This window comes from Phyllostomus hastatus, unplaced genomic scaffold (assembly GCF_019186645.2).
Source record: "Phyllostomus hastatus isolate PE091 unplaced genomic scaffold, TTU_PhHast_1.1 phas_contig_152, whole genome shotgun sequence".
In the NCBI taxonomy this organism is placed as follows: domain Eukaryota; kingdom Metazoa; phylum Chordata; class Mammalia; order Chiroptera; family Phyllostomidae; genus Phyllostomus; species Phyllostomus hastatus.
The window spans coordinates 532,688-559,540 of NW_025333622.1; the positions used below are offsets into that span (position 1 = coordinate 532,688).

The following is a 26,853-nucleotide window of genomic DNA, read 5'->3' on the forward strand; positions in this document are numbered from 1 at the left end:
TTAGTGTCTCTTGATCTTAGCTATTATGTCAGTTGTTTAAATGGGAGACAGTATATGAACTGTTTTAATATGTAAAGTTTTACATAACTTAATGCTTGCATTTTATTTTTACTTATTCTTTTTTATTTTTGTTATTTTCTCTGTATTTAGACTTGAATGCTGGGAATATTCAATATTTACCATTGAATGGTTTTCATTACTCATATCTTTATTTTCTAGTTTATTGTATTCAAATGTTCTTTTAGCATCACAAACATTGGAGTCATTTTTATCACATCTGAAATGTCAATGTCTTAGTTTGATAATAATTTATTAAAATTTGATAAATTACTAAAGATGCTTTTATTAAAATTTAATGAATAAGGTAGTTTTACCTTATTGTAGCACTTCTATCTTTAGGACTAACAGAGAATTTTATAACTATTAAGACCAACTTATTCTGGAGTTTCATGACTAGCAAAGAAACCTGATTGTATTTTCCTCCCTATGCCATTCTCCTACTGCTTTGCTTTTCTCCTAGCCTGATGCAGCTGTTTTTGTAGTGCCTTCTCCTGGCCTCTCGTCCTCTCCACTCATTTCCACTGGAAGATACTATAACAGAATCGCCTTTAGTGGCACTTTGAAAATGGACTTCTGGTACAAATTTAAAACTGAATTGATTTTCAAGTTGAGTCTTTTTTATCCATGATATTCTTTCTCATTTACTTTTTCCAAATTATATGTTTCTCTGTTCTATAATCTGAGACTACTTAGTGTGATTGATCCACCAAGTTATTACAACTTTTAACATTTGGTTTTGTGTGCTTTAATTTTTTCCCCATTATCAAGAAATTTTAAGAGTTTTACTATGTAGTTTCAGAGGAGTCATGGTAATGGTTGTTTGTAAAATTTGTTTTTAGATGATAAGAAGGGTTGAATCATTTCATTTTTTTAGGAGAGATTTGAAAGTTAAAGCTTGGTAATGACCGAGCATGCTGCTCCTCCTGCCATTAAAAATTCCAAATAGCATTACAAAAATTAATTTTAAGCAGAGGTCTCACACAGATGTTTTTAAAACAGCAAGACAGTTAATTCTATGCATTTATGATTACTGAGATTTGATATTAATAAACACCCCCCTTAAAATTTTTCATAATTTTCCATTTATTTACTATTTCTCATTTTTCTTATTCTGAATGTTTAGCTTCTAACCTTCTCTCCTTTAGCCTTATTTTATATCCAGAACTACCCCTCTTTAAATATTTAAAATATTTTTCAAAATAAATTTTGAAATGCAAAAATGGACATATTGTCAATAAAACTGCTCAATGAATTACAAACTTTTGTAGGGTTAAAAACTTCCAAGATCTTAAGAGTAAGTTCCCATTAGTGATTTTAAAATTTGGGAACACTATGATCTGTGTCAAAAAAGGTCAGGTTACCAGTTAGGGGGAGACTACTATGATAATCCAAGTCTGGGCATTTTGAAATAGAGTGATGAACAAAGAGATGAAGAGAAATGGACAAATAGGGATATATTTTGAAGTGAAGGCGAGAGGACTTGGCAATGCGTGACATGTGGGTGGAAGGAGAGGGTGTGAAGAAAAACTGCTTACCATTATCTCAGGTACAGTGATTGGAGGAGCAACTGTCCACTGGAGCAGCTGTGAAGTCAGGTTGTGTGCTGGGCACTTTGAGTTGAGGACCGAAGTGCACATGCTCAACAGAGAGTTAATAAAGAACTATGGAGGTGAAGGGAGGTGGAGGTGGAGTTATTAGGATATATTAATAACTTTTAAAATCAGGATCTTGCTGTGATTTAGGTCCAGAGTGGAGATGGAGCAGATGGTCTATGGCCAGGTCTGCAGCTTCCAGCAATTAGAGATGCTGACTGAGAAGAGTCTGAGGACAGTCCAGTTTCAGTTGCATATAATACAGAGATGGTTGTAATATATATATATATAAAAGTTGTACATGCTTAGATATATTGCTCTTTGTGGTTATTTTTAAAAATTGAGATATAATTAATATATGGAATTATATTAGTTTTAGATGTATGAAATAATAATTTGACATATATACATGTTGTGAAATGATTATCAGAGTGATTTTTGTTAATATCACTACACAGTTATAAAAAATTATTTTTTGCTTGTGATGAGAACTTTTAAGGTCTCCTCTATTAGCATCTTTCAAATACACAATAGAGTATTGTGAACCATAGCCACCATGCTCTGCGTTACATCCGCAGGGCTTATTTATCTTATAACTGGGACTTTGTGCTTTTTTTCCACTTTCACCCATCCCCTCCACCTCTGGCAACAACCAATCCATTCTCTGTATGTGTGAGTGTGTGTGTGTGTGTGTGTGTGTGTGTGTGTGTGTTAAGATTCTGCCTGTAAGTGAGATAATACAGTGTTTTTCTTTCTCTGTCTGACTGATTTCTTTTAGTATGATGCCCTTAATGTCATCTATGTTGTGGCAAATGACAGGGTTTCCTTCCTTTTATGGCTGAGTAATGCTCTATTTGAGTGTGTGTGTGTATAATTTTGTTTTATCCATTTATCGATACACACTTGGGATACTTCTGTGTTATGGCTGTTGTAAATAATGCTGCAGTGAACATGGGGATGTGTATATCTTTTCAAGATACTAATTTCATTTTCTACAGATAAATACCCAGAAGTGGAAATCCTGGATCACATGATAATTCTATTTTTAATTTAATGAGGAACTTCCATGCTGTTTTCTAGAGTGCAGGCACCAGTTTACGTTCCCACCGACTGTATGCAAGTTTTCTATTTTTTCCACATCCTCACCAACACTTGTTATTTCTTGTCTTTTTTGGTAATAGACTTTATAAAATGTGTGGGGTGATATCTTGCTGTGCTTTTGATTTGAATTTTTCTGATGATTAGTGATGTTGAACATCTTTTCATGTACCTATTGGCCACCTGTATATCTTTTTTTGGAAAAATGTCTATTCAAGTTTTCTGACCATTTTGTAATTGTATTTGGTTTTTCTGTTCAGCTGTATGAGTTACTTACATATTTTGGACATTTCCCTATGGTTTGCAAATATTTTCTTCATTCCATAAATTACCTTTTATTTTGTTGATGGTTTCCTTTGCAAAAGCTTTTTAGTTTAACAATCTCACTTGTTTATTTTTGTTTTTGTTGCCCTTTGTGAATTTTTTTAAAATAAAGTATTCAATATCTCCATTGTATGGTTCCAAGTACCATACTGAATGCCACTGAGGAAGGAGGTTTCATGCAAGGCAAGAATGTGTGCATTAAGAGATCACATCACTAGTGAATCATTAAGGCTGGGACACGGTGACCATCCCTGTCTCTCCCCAGCTGCATTCTCAGGACTTAGATTGTTTGTGGTCACTAAATTCTTATTCAGGTTGAAAGACTTTGCCGGAACATTCTCATCAATAAGGATGTCCTTTTGCCATCCTTTCACAGTTTTCTTTCTCTTAAATAAGTTTGTTTTCAAGTCATTTTATTTTTAAAAGGTTTTCATCACCATGAAAGATTTCACACTCATGAGAGTGTTACCAAATGGTTGATGTTGCTGATGCCAGTGACAGCGTGGGGTAGCAGGTGAAAGCCTGGGTTATAAATTCTGCACGGAGACTCCAGACGATGAAATTGGGACTGGCATAGACATAGCTAAATGCTACTCTTTTGTGATCCTGTTAGACTCCATATTTTTTGTCACGACTGCTCTTTGTTTTTCCTCAGAATCTAAATCATAAAATGAAAGAACATAGTTTTTAGATACAGAATGTTAAGTACTTTCATATCGTGGTCTCATTTTGACCTGTGCTAATTAATTCCAAGAAGGAAGTGTATTCAACCCATGTAGTAGATAGAGGTCAAGAAATTGAAGGTTTGGTTTTTGCTACTTTAGAAAAGGCATGAGTAGAAAAGACATTCATTAAAAGTTACAAAGAGGATTCCACAGTGAAAAATTTGGAGGGTTAAAATTTTCTTAAACATTTGTGAAAGGAGATGGAAATGAAGTCATATATTTGGAACATAATGCTGTGTTTTCAACTGTCCATTCAAAAATGTATTTCATCTCTAAATGTTAAGTGTTCCCATGCTGTATTAATGACTATCTTAATATTTTCCCCTCTCTTTTGGTTTCAGGGGAAGAATTTGTCTCTTTTCCTCAGCATTAGTTTGTTAACTCTCTGGGGGACCTCCCTTTTGGGTGCCCGTCTATACTGGATGGGAAACAAACCACCAAGCTTTTCCAACTCGGACAACCCGGCCGCTGATTCAGATAGCCTCCTGGCTCGCACACTCACCTTCTTCTACTTGCCAGCCAAGAACCTCTGGCTGTTGCTCTGCCCAGATACCCTCAGTTTTGATTGGTCCATGGATGCCGTGCCTCTGCTCAAAACAATTTGTGATTGGAGAAACCTACACACTGTGGCCTTCTATATCGGACTCCTCCTCCTTGCCTACTACAGTTTAAAGAGCCCAAGCATGGAAAGAGAATGCGATGGGAAATTTGTAACAAATGGCAGGCAAAATGCCAATGGACATAGCTGCCATTCAGATGTGGAATACCGGAACTCAGAGATTAAGCCCGGTTTTGCATCCAAAGTAGAAAATGGTATTAAAAGTAATGTATCACAGAGAACACAACTTCCTTCTACGGAGAACATTGTCGTTCTGTCTTTATCTTTGTTAATAATACCCTTTGTTCCTGCCACGAACCTGTTTTTCTATGTTGGCTTTGTAATTGCAGAGCGAGTATTGTATATTCCTAGTATGGGCTTCTGCCTCCTCATTACCGTGGGTGCCAGAGCCCTTTATGTCAAAATCCAAAAGCGGTTTCTGAAGAGCTTGATTTTTTATGCTACAGCTACATTAATTGTTTTCTATGGACTCAAGACTGCAATGAGGAATGGAGACTGGCAGAATGAGGAAATGCTGTATAGGTCAGGGATAAAAGTAAACCCAGCTAAAGGTAATACTTTATTTTATGCTTTGTCTGGACCATTTACTCTTTCTGCCTTCTTTATCTTTGCTTCTTGCCTTTAAACACAGTTATTAAGGGTGAAGAGGTGCTTTTATGTAATACCCATATGTATTTTTTCTTTTTTTTTTAACTGATAAGCAGTACACTTTAGAGATGCATCAGCATTCTATATTTGGAATAGGGAAGTGTCTTCTGATGTACTTGGGCTACATTTGTCCAGAGGAATTAGAACTCCTGTTATGTGAAAACACTGACTCTCATGAAAGGTTTTAAAAATGCATGGTTTCCACATTTTAAAATACTGATATGGACATCACCTCTTTCATCATGTAATAAAAGTTAGGTTAAAACACTTAACTATACTTTAGCTCCTCTGTTTTTTAAGCCTCACCTGAGGAAATACCACAAGAATTACATTGACACATTTAAAAGATTCATGGGTAAGTATTTTGAATCTTGGAATTGTGTCTCTAGGTGTCAGTGTGCATGCGTGCAAGTGAGAGTCACCCTCAGCTTTGCAGATGCTTAATGACTGGGGTGTTGCCAGGTAGTCAGCACCTTCTAGTTTAAGAGTTCTTAAGGCACTGGGGGAAACAAACTTTTCACGGTACTCTGAAAAGATTGATTGTATTTATTATTATTTTTCTTGATTTAGAAAGTTATTTTAGCAAATCTCAGAATCTGCAGCCAGAGTAGGAAGTAGTCTCCTTTAAAGCATAAATGAATAATCAAAAGCTGTTACAATGGATTTCTCTGGTTTAGGCAATTAAATGGTGATGGAAGTTTGAGAGCAATAGAATGAAAATAAGTTTACATTTTAAGTGCAGAAATATATCATAGTAAATAGTGCCAAATAGTCTTGTTCATAAGCTGTTTTTTAGTTATGTACTCTTAAAAGTATGTTTGCTTGCATAACATTTGAACTGGTCTTTTTCTACTGTTCCTAGTACAATTCTGTACCAGTATTTAAATACCAACAGTACAAAACTGTTCCAATTATATGGAATGGCTTGCTGATATGTATCAGGATATATATCCAAAGATCTAGACCAGCGATTTTCAAGCTTTTTCATCTCATGACACATGTGAACTAATTACTAAAATTTTGTGGCATAACAAAAATATTTTTTTTACTAATCTGACCAAATAGGTATAATTTTGATTTATTCACATTGAGTGGCTATTGCTGTGTTGGCTGTTGTCATTTTTTTATTTGACAATCTGAGGGAAAAGAGGTCAGTGTCCCTAAATAAATAGTCAGGTATTGCATGTTTTAAAAATTCTTGTGGCTCATGGGTTGAAAATTGCTGATTTATACACATCAGAAATAACTCTGACATCCTTATCTCATTACCAATTTAGTCAAGAATTCAGTGAGCATTTCTTTAAGCCAAAACTAATTGTTGGTACTTATGCTTAATAGGCCTCGAGGATTTTAATGGGACTAGAAACTTTAAAATTGAGCTAGTGCATACCATATTCTCATGGAAAAATCCTCACCATGTGGCTTTTTTAGGTAGTGAGTGCTACACAGGTTATTGAATCCCCGAACCTAAATCTTGCCGTAAATATTGTTGCAATCAGTTCTCACAGAATGTTTTCCAGTTAGCCCCCCACTTCGACTGGTAGATATAAGTATATAAAACAAGGCTGTGTTAGCAGTTTACTTTCCTGCTTTTTAAGATAGATACATATTAAGGAATCTCAGCACATTATTTATATCACAGGATTGTTCTGAGAATTTCTTAAATACATTGGTTAAGTTTTAAGTTACTGTAGCAAAGAGCCATGGTAACAGTGGCTTAAATAAGATAGAAGCTTTATTCTTTCATGTAACAATCTAAGTATATGCAGCCTGGTGCTGATAAGGTGGCGCCATGGATTTTTAGGATCCGAGCTCCTTCTCTTTTGTTCCCTTGCCATCTCGTAGTGTCACCCTGTCCATGTGGTTCAGAATGGCTCATTATCACATCAGCACTTCAGCTAACAGGAAGAGGGAGAGAAAGGGCAAGTGGTGGGTATAACCATTCTCTTTAAAGGCATATCTCAGAAATTACACACCCCATGTCTGCCAACAGACTGTTGGCTATACCTAGCTGCAAGGAAGGCTGGGAAATGGTATCTTTATTCCTGGAAGCCAAGGATCCAGACAGATTTTATTACTCTGAAAGAAGGGAGGGCCAGTCCTCAGATGCTAGAGTGTACATACAGTCTGTCCTGGACTTGGTGGAAGCACTTTGTAAACTTCTAGATGTTTTACAGCATTACCTCCTATACTGTTACTGTTGACAGTTATGATTATGGTTCTGATAAAGTTATTTTGGTGATATGTTTAAAACATTTGGTCATTTGTTCCTTTACCCATTCACGTGGTAAAATAATTAAGCATTTTCTTGGTTTGCAATATATTTTTATTTCTTCTTAACAAGAAGTGCTAGAGTATTTAGGCACTCCAATATTATTAGTTAAATGAATACACAATTGATAAGTATTATAAGTCATTTGAAACATCAAAAATTGAATTCCCGAACCCCTGTACTCCAGCCAACTGCTTTACCTGAAGCCTTTACTATCTCAGTTGATGACAGTCCCATTTTCCCAGTGGCTCTGGTAGAAACCTTGGAGCCATCCATACTTCCACTGTTGCTTTCACACCCTACATCCATTTCCTTAGCAGCTCATCTTTGCTGTCTTCGAAACTACATGCGGATCTTGACCTCTTCCTACCACCTCCTCTGCTTCTACCATGGCCCAAGCCACCTTCATCTTTCATCAGATTCTTACCAAAAGTGTGTGACCTGACCTGCCTGCTTCTGTCTTCTTGTCTTTCAGCATGCCACATAATGTTTTGTTAAAAATGATACGATGGACTTGAGGTAGATGTGAGTCTAGCTGGGAGTTGGGCTGCGTTTAATGACTCCCATAGTTACAGGGGCTGGAGGCATCAGATTTCTCTGGTGTCCTTGTTCTTGTGTCTCCTGTTGTCTGGGGGCTTCACTGAGAACTGAGTCTATGTTCTGCGTCTCTTTCCGCTGTGATCCCATTACTGTACTGGAGCCCTGCTGGTATGTCGGTAAAATGGGGGTGAGGGTGCTGTGTTGTTTTATTGTTCAGTTTTAGTGCCCCTGGGCTATGACCTTCCTGAGTGTTTATTAGTTTTCCCTATCTCCCCTTACGGCCGAGAGGGGAAGGCTAGGTGGGTCTGGACTGAGAAGAATGCCCTTGGTTCACAGCTCAAGGCTGTGGGAAGGTCTTTCCCCTGGACAGCGGACTTGTGTTCTGGGCAAAGATAAGGGTATAAGGTAGTTCCCCATTGTCCTAGGTTTTGCTTTACATGCTTTCAGTTACCCACGGTCCACCTTGGTCTGAAAATATTATTTGGAAAACTCCAAGAATAAGCAATTTTTAAGTTTTAAATTGCATACCATTCTGAGTAGCATGATGGAATCTCATGCTGTCTGCGCCATCCTGCCTGGGACGTGAATCATCCGTCTTTCCACAGGGTCCATGCTGTACATCAGGCCCTGCTAATGAGGAAAAAAGAAATCATTTCCCAGCTAGGCCACTGTCTGTGTGTGGAATTTGCATGTTCTCCCCATGTCTGTGTTTCCTCCCAATATGGAGAGAGAGAGAGAGAGAGAGAGAGAACCATACTCACAATTTTTATTACAGTGTATTATGCCTAATTTATAAATTAAATGTTATCATAGATATGTATGTATGGGAGAAATATAGCACATGTGGTCTTGTATCACATAATGACATTCCTGTAAATGACAGGCTGCATATAGGACAGTGATCTTAAAAGATCATATCAGAGCTGAAAATTCTTATTGCTAGTGAACTAGTATCTGTCATTACGTCCTAGTGCAAGTCATTACGTCCTAGTGCAAGTCATTACTCATGTGTTAGTGGTGATGGTGTAAACAAACCTACTGCACTGCCAGTCGCATAAAAGTATCATCTAGGTTTGTGTTAAGTGTGCTCGCTGTATGATCTTTGCACAAGAGGAAATCGCCTAAAAATGCCTTTCTTGGAACATATAATATCTGGCCGTGAAGTGACACATGGCTGTGTGGGGTTTGGTGCTGTCTGTGGTTTCAGGCATCCACTGGGGTCTTGGGGTGAATCGCCCTGATAAGGGAGGACTCCTGTATTTCAAAGGTTTGTTCATTCTCCTCCTCCCTGCACCAGAGCCAGGAGGGCATCTTTCTCGGTTCTTCACAGTGAGAACCCGGTGGTGTTCACAAAGACAAAACCCACGAACGTGTAGAGGCTCCTAGGTTTAGTGTGGCCCCTGTGAGCTTCTCACTCACATTTGGCTTCTAGCAACTCCTCATAATTACAAGTTAACCATTCCCATCAACTTCCTCCTCCAACAGCTTCTATTCCACGGAATCACATCTCTTTGACTCAGATTTGCCTGTCTCTTCAGATTTTAGGGTGATGGTTTGCCCTGCGACCTCAGTTCACTGATACTTCCAAGAAAAGTTGTTGAATTTTTATTTGTTTAGCTTTTTCTTGTTGTAAGAATGGGAGTGATGACTTCCAACCTATTTACATGTCTGAGTGGAACCCCTGCTTCCATTATACATCGTTACAGACTACATTCAACCAGCAGCCTTGATGACCTATGTGAAATACAAGCCAGAGTCTGGCATTGACGGCCCCCAGTCCTCCACTGACTGCCCATTTGTCTCAAAGTCAAAGCTCACAATCTCAGACTGGAACCTTATTTTTATCACTCCAGTGCTTGGCCCTTTTCATGTGCCTTCTGTGTGCCGTGTGAGGTGCTGCCTCAGTGCTTTACCACTTGTCATCGCTTCTTCCTGGAGTGTATTTCCTAGAGTATTCTCACCTCTGTCTCCCTCACCATCTGGAGGATCTGGGTCTGGTGTTGCATTGTAAGTAAATTCCTGTATGCAAACTTGGCTACTCCTTTAAAAATTGCAGCTACCCCTCTGCCTCTGCCTTATCCAGCATTTCCCTACCCTCTTCTTATGCTTTGTTTTTTTCATAACACATTACTTTTTCACATACTACATTGTCCATATTTATGTGTTTGTTGCCTGAATATATTTTCAGCATACAGTAGAATCTAAGACACAAGAAGGCAGAGATTTTTGCATTTTTAAAATGCCACATATGTAGCAATTAGGACAGTGCCTGGTAAAGAAAAGGCACTTTGTCATGAATGCATTGAATAATACATGTTAAAGTCATCACCCTTCTTTTTAAAGAGGATTCATAATCTCTGTGGAGATAAGGTGTATGTGCATAAAGAAGGAGAAAGTGTAGACTATTATGGGGTTGATACACTGCACTCAGATGTGTTTGTAATAAGAGGAATAGAATTGGGAGTGGGATTAGTTTTGGATTCCGTGACTACCTTCTGTGACCTATGCTTCCATTGTGATAAAAGGCAAAACTCTTTAAATCCAGGTTTCTTGTTTTTTCTATGTGGAACATGCTAGTAATGATTCTGTCCATAGTTACTTCCTTACCAATTATGAGACTGGCAGTAATCTTCTTTAAGGCAGATTTTTCTAAATTTATTTTGTTATTTGAGCCTAGCAAAAGATTAGAAACCCTTTAAAGCCAGTCTTCCTAAGGTTGTCTGAGATTATAGTTATTTCATTGAGTTAGGTTTTCCCTTCCATTGAAAGCCTTTCCAAATTTTGGAGTTCTTCTTTCTACCCTGTACTTTCACAGAATATGATTCTAAGCCTCCTGAAACATTATACATAAAGCTGCTGCCTTCAGTAATAGGTTGCTATAGACAGCTGCCAGTCATTAACTGATTGGATGCAAATGATGATCAGTAAAGCCTGTCATAGTGACTGTGCTGCTAATTTATGGTTTAAATTGGGAGAGTGGAGAAATGATAGCTGATTTGGACTATGTAAACCACAAGTCTTGTCTCATTATGTGGTGGATACTGTCAGGAAAATACCAGACATGGCTGATTACTGCAGTTTGCTGATTTCACAGTGACTCTTCGCATTTCTGTGCTTAGGAAAGAGGAAATTTTCCCTGATGACTGCTTTAATGAGCAAGCCACATCACTTTTAAAAGGGTTTATTTTCTGCTTAAAAGAACATATTTTATAAACCATATTGATTAATATTTACTTCAAAAAAGCATTTTAAAATTCATTACAAAGTGGTTAAATATATGACCGCCCTTCTTCTTGGCCTCATCTAAATCCCCCATGTGTCTTTGGCTGTCTGTAGAATTTGGCACAAATGGTTTCTGCTTCTCTGGCTTTCAAGGTACTACACAATTTTGACTATCTTTTCATTTTCCACAGCTCTGTGTTCTATAGTTTTGCCTTCTCTCCAGATTGATTTATCAAGGTTCTGTCCATAAGACTGCCTTTATTTTCCTTTCTGTGTAGAATCGAAAACACTATCTGGTAAATTACATGGAGTTAATAAATGTGTCATTGAATTTCTAAGTTATTTTCCCATGACCTCATATCTATGTGGAACTTCTCCACCTGGGTGATTTGCCAGCATCTCAAACTCATCTCTTGTCTTCCCTAAAACCAGTGACTTGCTGGCATCCTTATTAATTAAGGTCATAAGCACAGCCTAATGAAGTTATTATAGATAAACAGATCAGTGAGCACATAGACATAAAATAGAATAATAGCATATGGGCAGCATATCTGGTATGCTGAAAGACATTTACATTTAATTAAGTTAGAAATTCAAAGTCAAATCAGTTCTTTAGCATAGTTGGTTTGTTAACTCCATCAGTTTGCTTCAAAGGACATATTTGACTTTGATTTTTAATGGTATGAAAACAATTTATTAAAAAATAATTAGGGACAATTAAGCAGGGTTAATCCAAGGAAATTTTATTAAGAAGCTAAAGTTTATTTTTAATGCCTCTTTCTAATGTAAATATGTGAAATGTTCAATATAAAATATGCACATATTTGAAACTCTAATTACAGGAGCATTCTATATTCATCCCCTCCTAATGCAAAGGACGGATATTGCCCACTTAATTAAAAAAAAATAGGGACAAAACAGTTTCAGCTATGCAGTATTTGACAAATTTTCTTCCTGGGTTTGTATAAAATTGATACTCCCATTTCAACTTGTCATTGTTTCAGATTTCCAGAAACAAATATGTTGAAGGAATACAATTTTATACAGGAAACAACTCATAATTCAAGTGAAATCTAAACTTCTAAGTCATGTGAAATTTGACTAATTCATTGTGGTTTTTATAATTAAAGTTTTTATCTCTAATTGAGTATCTTCTTTAACTATGGTAAATTGCAATTAACTAGCTAGCTTTGAAATTAAGTAGTAAATTTTGTTATTTTGTTTGTTGATAATATGCCATGTTTCTTGTAAAGTAAGATGAACATTTTTGAAAAGAGGTTCAGATTTTTATAACAAAGCAGTTAAGTCAGGAAGGGAAACCAGTGTAGTCTATTGTTCAGACTGATGGCCTCATCATAGCTGTAAAATACAAGATTTTACTTCTAGCAGAGAAGTGTGGTAAGAGATAGCTAGCTAAATGCACCAGTAAAGGCTGATTAAGAGAAAAATAGTTCAAAGTTGAATCTACAGGCTTCTGTAGGGTAAAGAAATTCTGTGTTGTTCTTTTTCAAAAAAGGTTCATTTCTTTTCTTTTGAGTAAAAAAAGAGAAATGGGAAAACAGGACTGACAGAAACAAAATGAAAATGTGTCATTCACTCAACTAGACCAAGTAGTTTTAAAAAGCAAATTTGTTGATTTGTTAAATTAAGGCCCCATTTAAAGATTTCATTCTTGAAGAAATCAAGTATGGTGGTTTCTCAGTTGAGATGGGTGGAGTGTTCACAGAAGTTCAAAACCATATGGTTAGCTTGCCACTAAGAATGGAATGCCACGCAGTTCTCCTCTTTGTACTGTCTCTGATGACTGTGAGGGGGTTGTGTGTAAAAAAGCCTTCCAGACAGCAGCAGACTCACTGACCATCGTCCTATGGTGGCGTGTTATCAGGGAAGCAGGTGACGCACTGCTTGCCGTTCCTGTCTTCGAGGTTGTCTGTAACTGACTTTTAGAGCCTTTACGGACTTTTAAACGCTCTCAAATCAAAAATTAATGTTGTCTTAGATTGAATATATTTACTAGTATTTATATTTTAAAGGAATTAAAACTAGCATATGATTAAAATAAGTATGAATTTAAATTAGTCTGATATCCATATTAGCTTTTGTGTTTGATTCTTAAAATTCTCGAACATTTCTTCTATTAAATATTTATGAAATATTCATTGATATATATATATATTTATACCCACATACACTTTATATTTATGATATTTAAAAAATATTGCTAAAAGAAATACCCATTTTGCAACTTAGGACAAAAGTATTACCAGTATCTTTGAAGTTCTGTCCTCATATCTCTCTTTCAGTTTTCCTTCAGTTCATGTCCCTCACGTTATGGCAGAACCTATATTATATTACAGGGCTAAGCAGAAGTGATGACAGCAGGTTTTTTCTCACTCTTATTTTTAAAAGAATTGTTAATATCTCACCATTACTTATGTGCATTTTATAGTTTTCTGAAAATAAATTTAATTGGTAAATATTTATATTATAGTTTAAGATTTCTTTTTCTGAATTTATATTGATGATGACGTGGATTTTCACACACTCATTCTGTTAATTTGATAATTTATATTAACATCTTCTCCAATCTCAACTTGTTTTGCGCCCCTGGAAGTAATGGAGGATTTAGTTATAATGTATTTACATTTTTATATTCTTCTAAATTTGTTTCTTGCCCATGTTTCTGAGTGAGATTGGCAGTTTTGATCTTGTGGTGTCACATTTCAGTTTTTGAATCAATTAACACTACAGAATAATTTTGAGAGTATCACATCTTTTTTTGTTTCCTGAAATATTTTATAGAAGATTCGAGTTACCATTTCCCATACATATTTGGTAGAATTTACTTGCAAAACTTACTAAGCATGATGTTTTATTTATGAGAGGGTATATATTTTTCTAAGGATTTAATTTCTTTTATGATTTTGGAAACATCCATGTTAATTTTTGGATCAATTTTGGTGAACTTCTTTTTCCCTGGATTTTGTTTAGTTCAGGTAGAGTTTCTAATTTATTTGCACAAAAGTTCTCAATGTGTTTTTTTTTTTCATCCCTGCTGCAGCTCTAGTTTAAACATATTTTTGATTTGAGGCTCTTTTGGCAACAGATACAGTGTTCCCTCAAACTTTGTGAATGTGGATTTAGGTAAAGGAATCCCCAGGGAAGTTTTTCTCTTTTCTTCTGGTTATCCAAATATGTTGGACAGAAAATACATCCACTTTCTCCTTTTGTTCGTTTGTTTTTAGTTCATCTACTCAGGTGGCTTCCTGAGGGGGCTAGAGTTTCTGTGACTTCTGCAGTCTGACCATTTAAAGCCAAGTCCATTTAAAGGAGAAGTCCTGCTTCACCATAGTTTTACCCGCGTGTGTGCAGGGTGGATGCCATCTTCAGAGCTTTTTTATCCTTCTAGATTCCTGCTTTCATGCAGTTTCTAGACTTGAGGGTGCCTTTTTTTTATCAAATAATACATTGATTACCAAATATTTTTATAGTTTATATAACTTACAATGTGTTCTGTATAAGAAGGGCCAGCCTCTCTGAACACTGAGTTTCACTATACTACCAGAAAGAGAAACTTAAAAAATGTCTCCAAATCTGGCATCTATTAAGGAATGGTTAGCCATATTAGAGGTGTATGTTTAAGATTATAGCAGATATTTCTGAAAATTTTAATTCTTCAACAACAGAGCTAAGCTGCTAGAGTAAGCTAACAAGTATGTTAGAGCACTATCTCATGCAAAATCAAATTACAGGTGTTTGACCTTTATAAAACACAGAAGGGTCAAAGAACATGTGTTAATTTCTTGCTGTATTATAAGGTTTTAGATGTTAAAAGTATAACAGATTTTCAAGAAGATAGACATAGTATATTTTTTAGTTTTATCTCTAGTATGCATGTACACCCATTACCATTGATAGTGCATTTAAAAGAAAATTTCACTTAGGTCTCAAGGGATCAAACAGAAGTATAGTATGTTCCAAGTTGTATAATCATTGAAAAATAGTTGGCTGTAAAGGATTATTTAGATATAATTTTATAAGAAGATGACCAAAACAAAGTGTGAGCCCTATTATTATGCATATGGGTGTTAAGTCTCTTTTGCTTTGAATATTAATGTTAAATTTGTTTGTAATTTAAACATACTACCATCCACGGGATCTAGCAGAAACACATACATTATGTGCTTAATAAAAATTAAGAATTCAATCAAACATTAAAAGTTTTGATTTTAAAAATAATAATAATATTGTTTCCCAAGTGAAAAAGCACAGTCTGGTTTGATTAACACTAGAAGGAAAGAAACATCTTCTTGAGGGCAGAGCTACAGTAGAAGCATTATTGTTTCTTGTATTTAGGATTCTAATTCCCAGTAATACTAGCTGTTACTATGAACATTTATTCATTTTAAACAGTTTAATTTCTTTATGCAAAATACTGTGGGATATTATATTAAGATATCAACACATATCTTTTTTTGGAAATTGTAAAGGCTTATATTTTAGCCTTTAGAAAAAACTTTCTAGGAATTTTCAGTGTAGAAAGAAAGAACGGGATTAGATATGCAGTACAAGAGTTGAGAGTCAGATTTTGAGAACAGATTATTGAGGTATCAACATACTTTTTTTTCTTGAGTGCAGTTCTTTGCCTGGATGGCAGAGGAAACTTCGAATCTTACAATATTTGGTGTTCTGAGTATTGCAACTTGGAGTTTATATAATAAGGAAATGTAATCAGCATTTTTTCTTCTATCCTTGTTCCTTGGGAAACTAGAGTAAATCTCTCAAACTATATATCATGAGACCACCAGAAAAGATGGGAAGGTTTTAAGTATTTTGAGATGTTATCTGGTTTTACTTTATCAGTTGGCTTTCTTTGAGTTTTACAGTAAGCTTTGGTGGTTTGCAGTAATGACCTACAGCACCTCATATCTCGACTTACATTGTTTTTGAATAATCTGAATATTTTCCAAGGACGGCATCAAGTCATATTCATGGTAGTAATTAATATTGAATGGCGTTGTCCACAATCATGTGGGTGTTGAGCATAATTTTAAAGTAAAAACAATTTTCTGGTCTTGCATAATGAAAACAAGCATATTGATGATATCATATGAACCTATGGATTCTGTGTTTTTCTTATCTCTAATCACAATAGTATATTTGAAATTACTTTTGTGCGTGAAATTCTGTTATTTGGAAGCAATGGTGCAGGATTTTGAAATCTCTTTTGCTGTTACATTTTCGGTTTGGAGATACTTCCCGAGGGCAGGTTTGCAGTTCCGGAAGCCCTGCCAGCGCCTCACCCTGTGCTGCAGCGGAGCAGTCCTGGGAGCCGGAGCCGGAGCCGGAGCCGGGCCATGGGCGCCAATCTCCTCAGAGTCAGCCACGCTTGGCTTGTGGCTGTTGGTTCTCAACTCATTCCCAAATTGAGCTTGGAGTAGATATTTATTTTTGAGGTCTTAAGTTAACACCTTAGGTTTAAAAAGAATGTCCTTAGGTTTTAGAAGAAGCCCATTCTGATTATTTGATAGGAAAATAGAGTTTTCCTGTGGGTTTTAACCAACCTGATATGTGGATAGTTTGCATATCAACATTGTTTAGGACTTATGGATAGAGTATATGATTTCTGCCACTAAGAGGACATCTAGTTGTAATTACTATTTGGCTTTATTCATTAATCACTAATATGTGTCCTGTAGATGTTTTTGGTATAAAAGATTCTTTTTTAAAATATGTTTTGATTATGCTATTACAGTTGTCCCCATATTTCCCCCTTTGCCCCATTCCGCTCAGTACCCCATTCTTTCCAGCAATCCCCCTGACTTTAGTTCATGTCCGTGAGTCATGCATGTAAGTGCTTTGGCTATTCTGTTCCCTATGCTGTTCTTAACATCCCCCTGTTTATTTTGTACTTACCAATGGGTACTTTTTAATCCCTGCACCCTTTCACCCATTCTCCCTCTTACCCCTCCCAACTGATAACCCTCCAGATGACCTCCATATCTATGATTCTGTTTCTCTTTTGTTTGTTTAGTTGTTTTTTTAGATTGAACTGTTGATAGTTGTGAATTTATTGCCATTTTCATGTTCATAGTCTTGATCTGCTTTTTCTTATTTAATTCCCTTTAACATTTCATATAATAAGGGCTTGTTGATGATGAACTCCTTTAGTTTTAACTTGTCTGGGAAGTTCTTTATCTGTCCTAACATTCTAAATGATAGTTTTGGTGGGTGGAGTAATCTAGGTTGTAGGTCCTTGGTTTTCATTACTTTGAATACTTCTTGCAAGTTCCTTCTTGCCTGCAAAGTTTCTTTTGAGAGATCAGCTGGTAAGTCTTATGGGAACTCCTTTGTAGGTAACTCTCTTAGTTTCTCTTGCTGCTTTTAATGTTCTCTCTTTATCTTTAACTTTTGGCCTTTTAATTATAATGTGTCTTGGTGTGGCTCTCTTCAGGTCCATCTTGTTTGTGAGACTCTGTGCTTCCTTGATTTGTATGTCAATTTCCTTCACCAAATTAGGGAGATTTTCTTTAATTATTATTTCAAATAAGTTTCGATTTTTTGCCTTTCCTCTTCTCATTCTGGCACCCTTATGATTTGGATATTGGTATATTTGGAGATGTACCAGAATCTCCTTATTCTATTCTTGTTTTTTGAATTATTTTTTCTACTAGCTGTTCTCATCAAATGTTTCTTTCTTTCTTATGTTCCAAATTTTTATTTGATTCTCAGCTTCATTCCCTCTACTGTTGGTTTCCTGTAGATTTTTCTTTATTTCACTTAATGTAACCTTCATTGCTGCTTGGGTCTTTTTTATGCTGTTGCAGTACCCAGTGAATTCCTTGAGCATCCTGATAATGAGTGTTTTGAACTCTGCATCTGATAGGTTGCTTATCTCCATTCCATTTATTTATTCTTCTGAAGTATTGTTCTGTTCTTTCATGTGGGCAATATTTCTTTGTCTCCTCAATTTGGCAGCCTCCCCGTATTTGTTTCTATGTATTAGGGAGAGCTGCTTTGCCTCCCTGTCTTAGTGGTGTGGCCTGTTGTAAAAGGCACACCTGTAAGTTGTATGGGGTGGAGCCTTGGGTAATTGCCAGGGTAGGGTAACCTGTTTCACTGCTCTGTGACTCTGTGTGGGGGAGGATTTGGATGGGGGACATGCCACTGCTGGCCTCTGGAGTTTTGCCCAGGAAGAAACTATCTCCCAGCATTCACCCTGATGCTAGTCACTTCAATTTCTCCCTGTATGCCACTAGTGCACTTCTAGCCATTGCCCTGGTGCTGAATCCCAAAGGGAGTGAGTGTGTAAATCCCAAGTCTGTTGTGGGCCCTTTAAGAGGAGTCTTCTGAGAATCCTGCAGTTTCTTCCACTTGCCTAACCCCACTGGTTTATACAGCCAGAAGTTAATGGGGACTTATCTTCTGAATGCTGGAACCCTGGGCTCTGTCATCTGGTCTGGGGCTGCGATTCCTTACTCCCAAAGTATCCCTCTCAGTTTTTACCCACCACATGTGGATGTGGGACTGCCAGTTCCCTATCTATGTGCCTCTCCACACCACTCCACGTGTCCATGCCTCTCTGTGCTTCTCCATCTCTTCACCGCTCCTATCCATCTGGGTGAATGTGGCTTCTCTAAATCCTTGGTTGTTACACTTCCATACAGCTTGATTTTCTGACAATTCTGGGTGATTTTTAAATTTTGTAGTATAGTTGTAATTTTTACTGCCGTAGTTGTGGGAGGAGGCGAGGTATGTTTACCTACACCTCTTTTTTCGAAAGATTCTTTAATGGCGTCTGAGGATTCCCTATTGGGATCCAGTCTGGCTGAGATTGGAGTTGCAGGGGAGTGAGCCCCTCTTTCTCTTCCTTATACTGCTCAATTGATGTGATCATGTCATTTCAGTGCACCGATCCTCTGATTTAAAAATTTTCCTGATTCTTCCTGTTTATCTTACCTCTCTGTGTAATAGCTTGCTCTCACTGTCTGGCAGTAGAACTTTCTGAATTGTACATTTAAGTTAGTTAAATGAGTAATAGTGTTATTTGTTTCAATGTTAAGATTTTTTAAGTGATGCAAGATTCCTCATCCTCAAGTATTTGTTACATAACCTTTCCTATTTTTCATCTTAACCACTTTTTTAAAACTTAATTTTTCACTTACATTTTTTAAAAGATTTTATTTATTTTTAGAGAGAGAGGAAGGGAGGGAGAAAGAGAGGGAGAGAAACACTGATGTGTGAGAGATATTTCAGTCTGTTGCCTCTCACATGCTTCCAACTGGGGACCTGGCTTGCAACCCAGTCATGTGCCCTGCCTGGGAATTGAACCCATGGCCTTTCAGTTTGCAGGCTGGCACTCAATCCACTGAGCCACAACAGCCAGGGCTGTTTTTCATTAACATTTTACCTTAGTATTATTTTGTATTAGTGTCAGATGTACAATATAGTGATTAGATGCTTAGTATGCTTTACAAAGTAATCTCCCATATTTCAAGTACCCACCTGGCACTGTACATAGTTATTAGAATATTATTTACTGTATCCCATATGCTGTACTTTATATTCCCATGATTACTTTGTAACTACCAATTTGTGCTTAATCCCTTCACCTTTTTTATCCAGTCCCCCAGCTCCCCTTCCCTCTGGCAACCATCACTCCATTCTCTACAACTATGAGACTCTTTTGTTTGTTCATTCATTTTGTCTTTAGAACCCATGTGTAAGTGAAAGCATATCATATTAGTCTCTTTCTTTCTGGCTTATATCCCATAGCATAATATCTTCTATATATATCCATGCTGTTGTGAATGTTAAGATTTGATTTTTTAGGGCCAAATAATATTTCATTGTGTATATCTATCACTTTTTGATCCACTTGTCTATTGATAGACACTTGGGTTGCTTCCATATCTTGGCTATTTTAAGTAACACTGCAATGAATATAGGGATGCTTATGTTCTTTTGAATTAGTGTTTTGGGTTTCTTTGGCTATCTACCCAGAAGTGGAATGCCTAGGTCATAAGGTGGGTCTATTTTTACATGTTTGAGGCAACTCTGTACTATTTTCCATAGTGGCTACACCAATCTGCATTCCCACCAAGAGTACCTGAAGGTTCTCTTTTCTCCACATCCTCGCCAGCACTTATTCGTTGATTTACTAATGATGGCCATTCTAACAGATGTGAGGTGATATCTCATTGTGGTTTTGATTTGCATTTCTCTGATGATTAATGACCTTGAACATCTTTTTAAATGTCTGTTGGCCACCTGTATGTTCTCTTTGTAGAAGTGTCTGTTCAGGTTGGTTGCCATTTTTTAATTGGTTTGTGTTTTGTGTGTGTGTGTGTGTTGTGTTACTTCTTCATAAATTTTGGATATTAAAATTTATATCCAAAATATAAATCAGATGTGTCATTGTCAAATATCTTCTTCCATTCCATAGGTTGTCTTTTCATTTTGCTGATGGTTTCCTCCGTTTGATATAATCTCATTTGTTTATTTTCCTTCATTCCTCTAGCATGAGAACACATGACAAAAAATATTGGTAAGAGAAATGTCAGAGAATTTACTGCCTATGTTTTCTTCTGGAAGTTTTATGGTTTCAAGTCTTACATTTATATTCAATCTATTTTGAGTTTATTCTTGTATATGATATAGCAAGGTGGTCTAGTTTGTTTTACAAGTGCCTGTACAATTTTTCCAACCCCAATTATTGAATAGACTGTCTTTACCCCATTGCATGTTCCTGTCTTCTTTGTCACATATTAATTACAATTTAGGCACAGGTTTATCTCTGGGCTACCTATTCAGTTCCATTTATCAATATGTCTTTTTTTATGCCAGTACCATGCTGTTTTGATTACTATAGCCTTGGAGTATATTTTGATATCAGGTAGCATAATACCTCCCACTTGGTTCTTTTTTCTCAAGATTGTTGTTACTATTTGGAGTCTTTTATGATTTCATATAAATTTATAGATTATTTCTAGTTTTTTTGAAAAATTCTCTTGGTATTTTAATAGGAATTACATTGAATCTATAGATTGCTTTGGATGATGTGGGACATTTTACCTGTTAATTGTTTCTATCCATGAGTATGCTATATGCTTCTATTTACTTATGTCATCTTCAGTATTTTTTCCATAATGTGTTATCATTTTCTGAGTACAGATATTTACCTCTTTGTTTAAATTTATTTCTTGGTATTTATTTTTGTTGATGAAATTGTAAATGGGATGGTTTACTTAATTTCTCTTTCTGATAGTTTATTCTGATATATAAAAATGCTACCTTGCCCTGGCCATTGTGGCTCAGTTGATTGGAACATCATCCTGTAACCAAAATGTTGTGGGTTCATTTTTGGTTGGGGCACATGCATAGATTGTGAGTTCTATACCCAGTATGGGTGCTACAGTCCCCAATACAGGCATGTCTGGCAGGCAGCCGATATATGCTTCTCTGTCTCTCTGTCTCTCTGTTTCTCTCTTCCTCTCTCCCTCTCTCTCATATCCATGTTTCTCCCTCCCTTTCTCTTTAAAAGCAATAACAAAAATATCCTTGGGCCCTGGCTGGTGTGGTTCTGTGGGTTGAGTGCCGGCCTGAGAATCAAAGGGTCGCTGGTTCGATTCTCAGTGAGGGCACATGCCTGGGTTGTGGGTCAGGTCCCCAGTGGGGTGGTCATGAGAGGCAACCACACATTGATGTTTCTCTCCCTCTCTGTCTCCCTCCCGTCCCCTCTCTCTAAAAATAAATAAATAAAATCTGTTTTAAAAAAAGAAAATGTCCTTGGGTGAGAATAAAAAATGCTGTATGTTTTTGAATGTTTATTTTCTATTCTCCTACTTTACTCAATTCTTTTATCAATTCTAGTAATTTTTTAAATAAAATCTTTAGGGTTCTCTCTGTATAGTATTATGTCATCTGCAAATAATGACTATTTTACATCTATTTTTGAAATTTGCTTGCCTTTTATTTCTCCTTCTTGTCTAATGAAGAAGAAATAAAAGTGCTAGCTATGACTAGGACTTTCAGTACTATGTTAAATAAGAGAGGTGAAAGCAGACATTCCTGTCTTGTTTGTAATCTTCAGGGAAACACTTTTAGCTTGTCCTCATGAGTATGATGTTAGCTGTGGGTTTGTCATATGTTGCCTTTATTATATTAGGGTATGTTCTTTTTACTTCCACTTTGCTGAGAGTTTTTATCAAAAGTGGGTGCTGGATTATTGTCAAATGCTTATTTTAGTCCATGATAGTATCATGGTCTATCCTATGTTTTGTTTATGTGATATCCTACTAGGTGATTTACAGACACTGAGTCAACATTTGCATCCCAGGAATATATCCCACTTGAACACAGTGTATGATCTTTTTAATGTGTCGCTGGATTCTGTTTGCTAATATTTTGTTGGTGATTTTTTATCTATGTTCATCAGGGATATAGGCCTGTAATTTTCTTACTTTGTAGTCTCTTTTTCACGTTTTGAATCAGATAATGCTGGCCTAGTAAAGTGAGTCTGTGAGTGTTCTCCCTTGAATTATTTGGAATAGTTTGAGAATGATAGGTGTTAGATTTTCTTCAAATGTTTGGTAAAACTCACCTGTGAAGCCATCCTGTCTAAGGCTTTAGTTTGTTGGGAGTTTTTTATGGCCGCTCTTATTTTGTTGGTTGTAATCAGTCTGTTCAGATTTCCTATGTCTTCTTGATTCAGTCTTAGAAGATTTTATGTTTCTAGGAATTGATCCAGTTCTTTCAGATTGCCAATTTGTTTGCATATAACTGTTCACGGTATTTTCTTATAACCCTTTGTATTTCTTTTGTGTCAGTTATTTGTTTTTTATTTCTGATTTTATTTGCATATTCTCTTGTTTTCTTGATAAGTCTGGCTAAGGTTTATCAGTTTTTTCAAAGAATCACATCTTGGCTTCACTAGTCTTTTGTGTTGTTTTTCTTTTGATTATTTTATTTATGTTCACTCTTGATTTTTATTATTTCATTTTTTTCTATTTACTTTGAGCTTTTCGTTCTTTTTCTAGTTATTTGGATGTAAGGTTAGAATGTTTATTTGAGGTTTTTTCGGTTTCTCTAGGTAGGCCTGTATTCCAATGAATTTTCCTCTCAGGACTACTTCTGCTGTGTCCACTAGACATTGGGTTTTTACTTTTATTTGTCTGAAGTTTTGTTCTTTTTTTTTATCTCCTTGTTAACCCATGTTATTCAGCCTCCATATGTTTGTGTATTTTTCAGTTTTGTTCATATAATTGATTTCTAGTTAGATAGCATTTTGGTCAAAGAAGATGCTAGGTATGATTTTAATTTTCTTAAATTACTGGCATTGTTTTGAGCCTGAACATGTGGTCTATGAAAATGTCCCATGTACACTTGAAAAGAATGCATATTCTTCTGCTTGGTGTGAAATTCTCTGAAAACACCAATTAAATTGACCTCATCTAGTGTGTCATTTAAGGTCACTGTTTTCTTGTTGATTTGATGTCAGTGGTATGTTAAATTTCCTTCCTATGATTTCATTACTGTCATTGTCTCCCTTTATGTCCATCAAAATTTTCCTTACTTAAGTGCTCTTCTGTTGAGTGTATAAATGTGTTCAAGGTTTATATCCTCTTCTCAGATTGATCCTTTTAGTTTTTTGTTGTTTGGGAATCTATTTATTTTTTCTTTAATTTTAAATGATAGCACTGCTGGATAGTCTTGGTAGTAGGTCCTTGCTTTTCATTGCTTTGATGAAAAGTTCATACCAATTACTTCTGTCTTGAAAAGTTTCTCTTGAGAAATCAGCTGACAGTTTCATTCCCATGAATGAAACTCTGTTGTGCGTAACTGTCCTCTTGCTCCTTTTAAGTTTGTCTTCAAACTTTGCCATTTTACTTACGATGTATCTTAGTGTGGGCTTCTTTGCGTTCATCTTGTTTGGAACCATACTTCCTGGACTTGTGTGTGAGTGTTTTCCATTCACTAGGTTAGGGAAGTTTTCAGCCATTATTTCTTCAGATAGTTTCCCAATCCTTGCTCTCTCTTCCTTCTGGTACCTCTGTGATATGGATGTTGTTATGCTTGGTATTGTCCCACAAGTTTCTTGAACTATACTCATTTTTTAAAAAAAACATACGTTGTTTAGTTACAGTTGTCTCTCCCTTTTCCCTATTGCTCATCCCTATCCCACCCTCCCCACTCTCACGGTCAGTCCCTACCCTCCCCTGCCGCCCCAGTGTCCATGCCCATGAGTCCTCTATTCATGTTCTTTTGCTTGCCCCTTCCTCTTCTTTCCCCTGTCATCCTTCTCCCGCCACCCCTCTGGTCAATGTCAGTTGGTTCTTTATTTCCAAGTCTTTGGTTCTGTTTTGCTCATTTGTTTGCTTTGTTCATTAGGTTCCACTTATAGCTGAGATCACATGGTGTTTGTCTTTCTCCGCCTGGCTTATTGCACTTAACATAATGGTCCCCAGTTCCATCCATGCTTTAGCGAAGGGTAAAAGTTCCTTCTTTCTGCTGCATAGTATTCCATTGTTTAAATGTACCATAATTTTTTGACCCACTCATTTAAGAATGGACACTTAGGCTATTTCCAGCACTTGGCTATTGTAAATTATGCTGCTATGAACATTGGGGTGCATAGGTCCTTTTAGATTGGTGATTCGGGATTCTTAGCATATAGTCCCAGCAGTGGGATTGGTGGGTCATGAGGCAATTCCATTTTTAGTTTATTGAGGAAATTCCAAACTATTTTCCACAATGGCTGCACCAGCCTGCAATCCCACCAACAGTGCACTAGGGTTCCCTTTTCTCTACAACCTCGTCAGCACTTGTTGTTTGTTGATTTATTAATGATAGCCATTCTATCTGGTGTGAAGTAGTATTTCATTGTGCTTTTAATTTGCATCTCTTTAATGGCTAGAGATGCTGAGCATCTTTTCATATGTGTATGTGCCCTCTGTATGTCCTGTTTGGAGATGTGTCTGTTCAGGTCCTTTGCCCATTTTTTTTAGTTGGGTTGTTTGTCTTCCTTGAGTGGAGTCGTGTGAGTTCTTTATATGTTTTGGAGATCAAACTCTTGTCTGAGGTGTCATTGGAAAATATGTTTTTCATACAGTTGCTTCCCTTTACATTTTGTTGATGTTTTCCTTAGCCATACAGAAGCTTTTTATTTTGATGTAGTCCCATTTTTTTATTCTTTCCTTTATATCCCTTGCCCTAAGGGATGTAACTGTGAAAACATTGTGGGATGTCTGAAATTTTCTGCCTGTGTTTTCCTCTAGAACTTTTATGGTGTCACAACTTATATTTAAGTCTTTTATCCATCTTGAAACTAGCCTCATTTTTTAAAATCATTTTTTTCATTTTGCTGTTCTGTTTGCTGCTACCTTGTCTTCCAAATTGTTGGTTTGATACTCTGCTTCATCTAACCTGGTATTGTTTCCTCCATGTGTATTCATTTTAGTTATTGTATTCTTTATTTCTAACAGATCCTCTTATGGTTTCTATGTATTTTTTATGTGTACTTTTTTTAAAGTTTTAACTGAATTTATCTACTCTGCTGTTTAGCTAGTCTTCAGATAGTTATGCAGGTTGATGGTTGTATAATTTAGTTTTAATTTTACATGGTCAGAGTAGGAGGTAAGTGCAACTTCTACATAGCTCTGCCATCTTGGGTCCCCCCACATAGCCTTTCAAGAACCTTTATCTGCTCATCCTGCAGCTGCAGAAAAAGGCAAAGAAAATTAACATCTTCTTTTCTGTTAGTAGTCAGCTGAAAGTACAGAAGAAACTAGTTTAAAGTGATAGTTACCCAATATTTGTTCATATAGCAAAAGTAATTAATATTTACTTTTGGAAACTTCATACTGACTTAAAAATAATTGTTCTCCTTTTCTCATTAACATGCATAACATTTTTCGCACTCATAAATATTTTGTTCTTTAAATGTGTATTTTACTGATTATTTATTTCTGATGCCACTTTTTTCTAGTGTTAACTACTTTTTCCCTGTTAAGCACTAGCTGCTGAGTTGATAAAGTAATTGAAAATTAATACATAGAAGTTAACATAGCTTTCATTATACTGATATACTATGTTTGAGATATATTTGTATATTAGAAGTAGAAATTTTTTATGAAGTGTAATCTTGAACATTTCCATTATTTTTTTTCTTAAAATTGGCTTCCAAAGTATTTACTGTTGCCTTGAGATTTTTTTTTTTTGTTGTTGTTGTTGTTGTTGTTGTTGTTGGCCTAGATTTGCTTGGCAATGAAATCCTTAATAGCATGCTCATATATAAAGAATATAGGGGATGTCCTCTAAAAGTGTATATCTGCTTAGTTATGCTTTTTATGGATGAGATACCATTCTTTTTCCATAATAATGTACTTTTGGAAAGTTATCCATCTATTATCTTATTTGGTCATCTCATTGATGCTGGAGTTTAACTTGGCAAGTGTTGTTATACCTTTTCACAGACGAGAAACAAGACGGTATGCTTTAGAAGACACAGTATGGCAGAATGTACAAACTTTTCTATAAAGTAGATATCGGTACTAACCCCAACCCAGCCTACTCATAGCTATTATTATTATCCTTACAGTGTTTTGACATCTCTGAGCCTCAGGTTCTCATTTTTTTTGGTGAGTTTAGCAGTAATACTGTATGAGATAAAGTATGTGGGGCACGCTAGCCTAGTGTTTGGCCAACCTTACAAGTTTAGTAAATTATTGCACTTATTTACTATTGATAATAAGA

General features: G+C 36.2%; 1 protein-coding gene across 2 annotated transcripts in view; it reads left to right on the forward strand.

Moving 5' to 3' along the window:
- The window catches only part of TMTC2 (transmembrane O-mannosyltransferase targeting cadherins 2), a 402,099-nt gene that overhangs the window by 185,819 nt on the left and 189,427 nt on the right, over positions 1 to 26,853 (forward strand). For both annotated transcript variants that reach the window (XR_006784765.1, XM_045830613.1), the window contains exon 3: positions 4,141 to 4,969. Coding sequence is in view for 1 of the 2 variants with exons in the window: in XM_045830613.1 (XP_045686569.1) it covers positions 4,141 to 4,969 (829 nt within the window). In the remaining variant the exon portion in view is untranslated. The remainder of the gene's footprint in view (positions 1 to 4,140; positions 4,970 to 26,853) is intronic.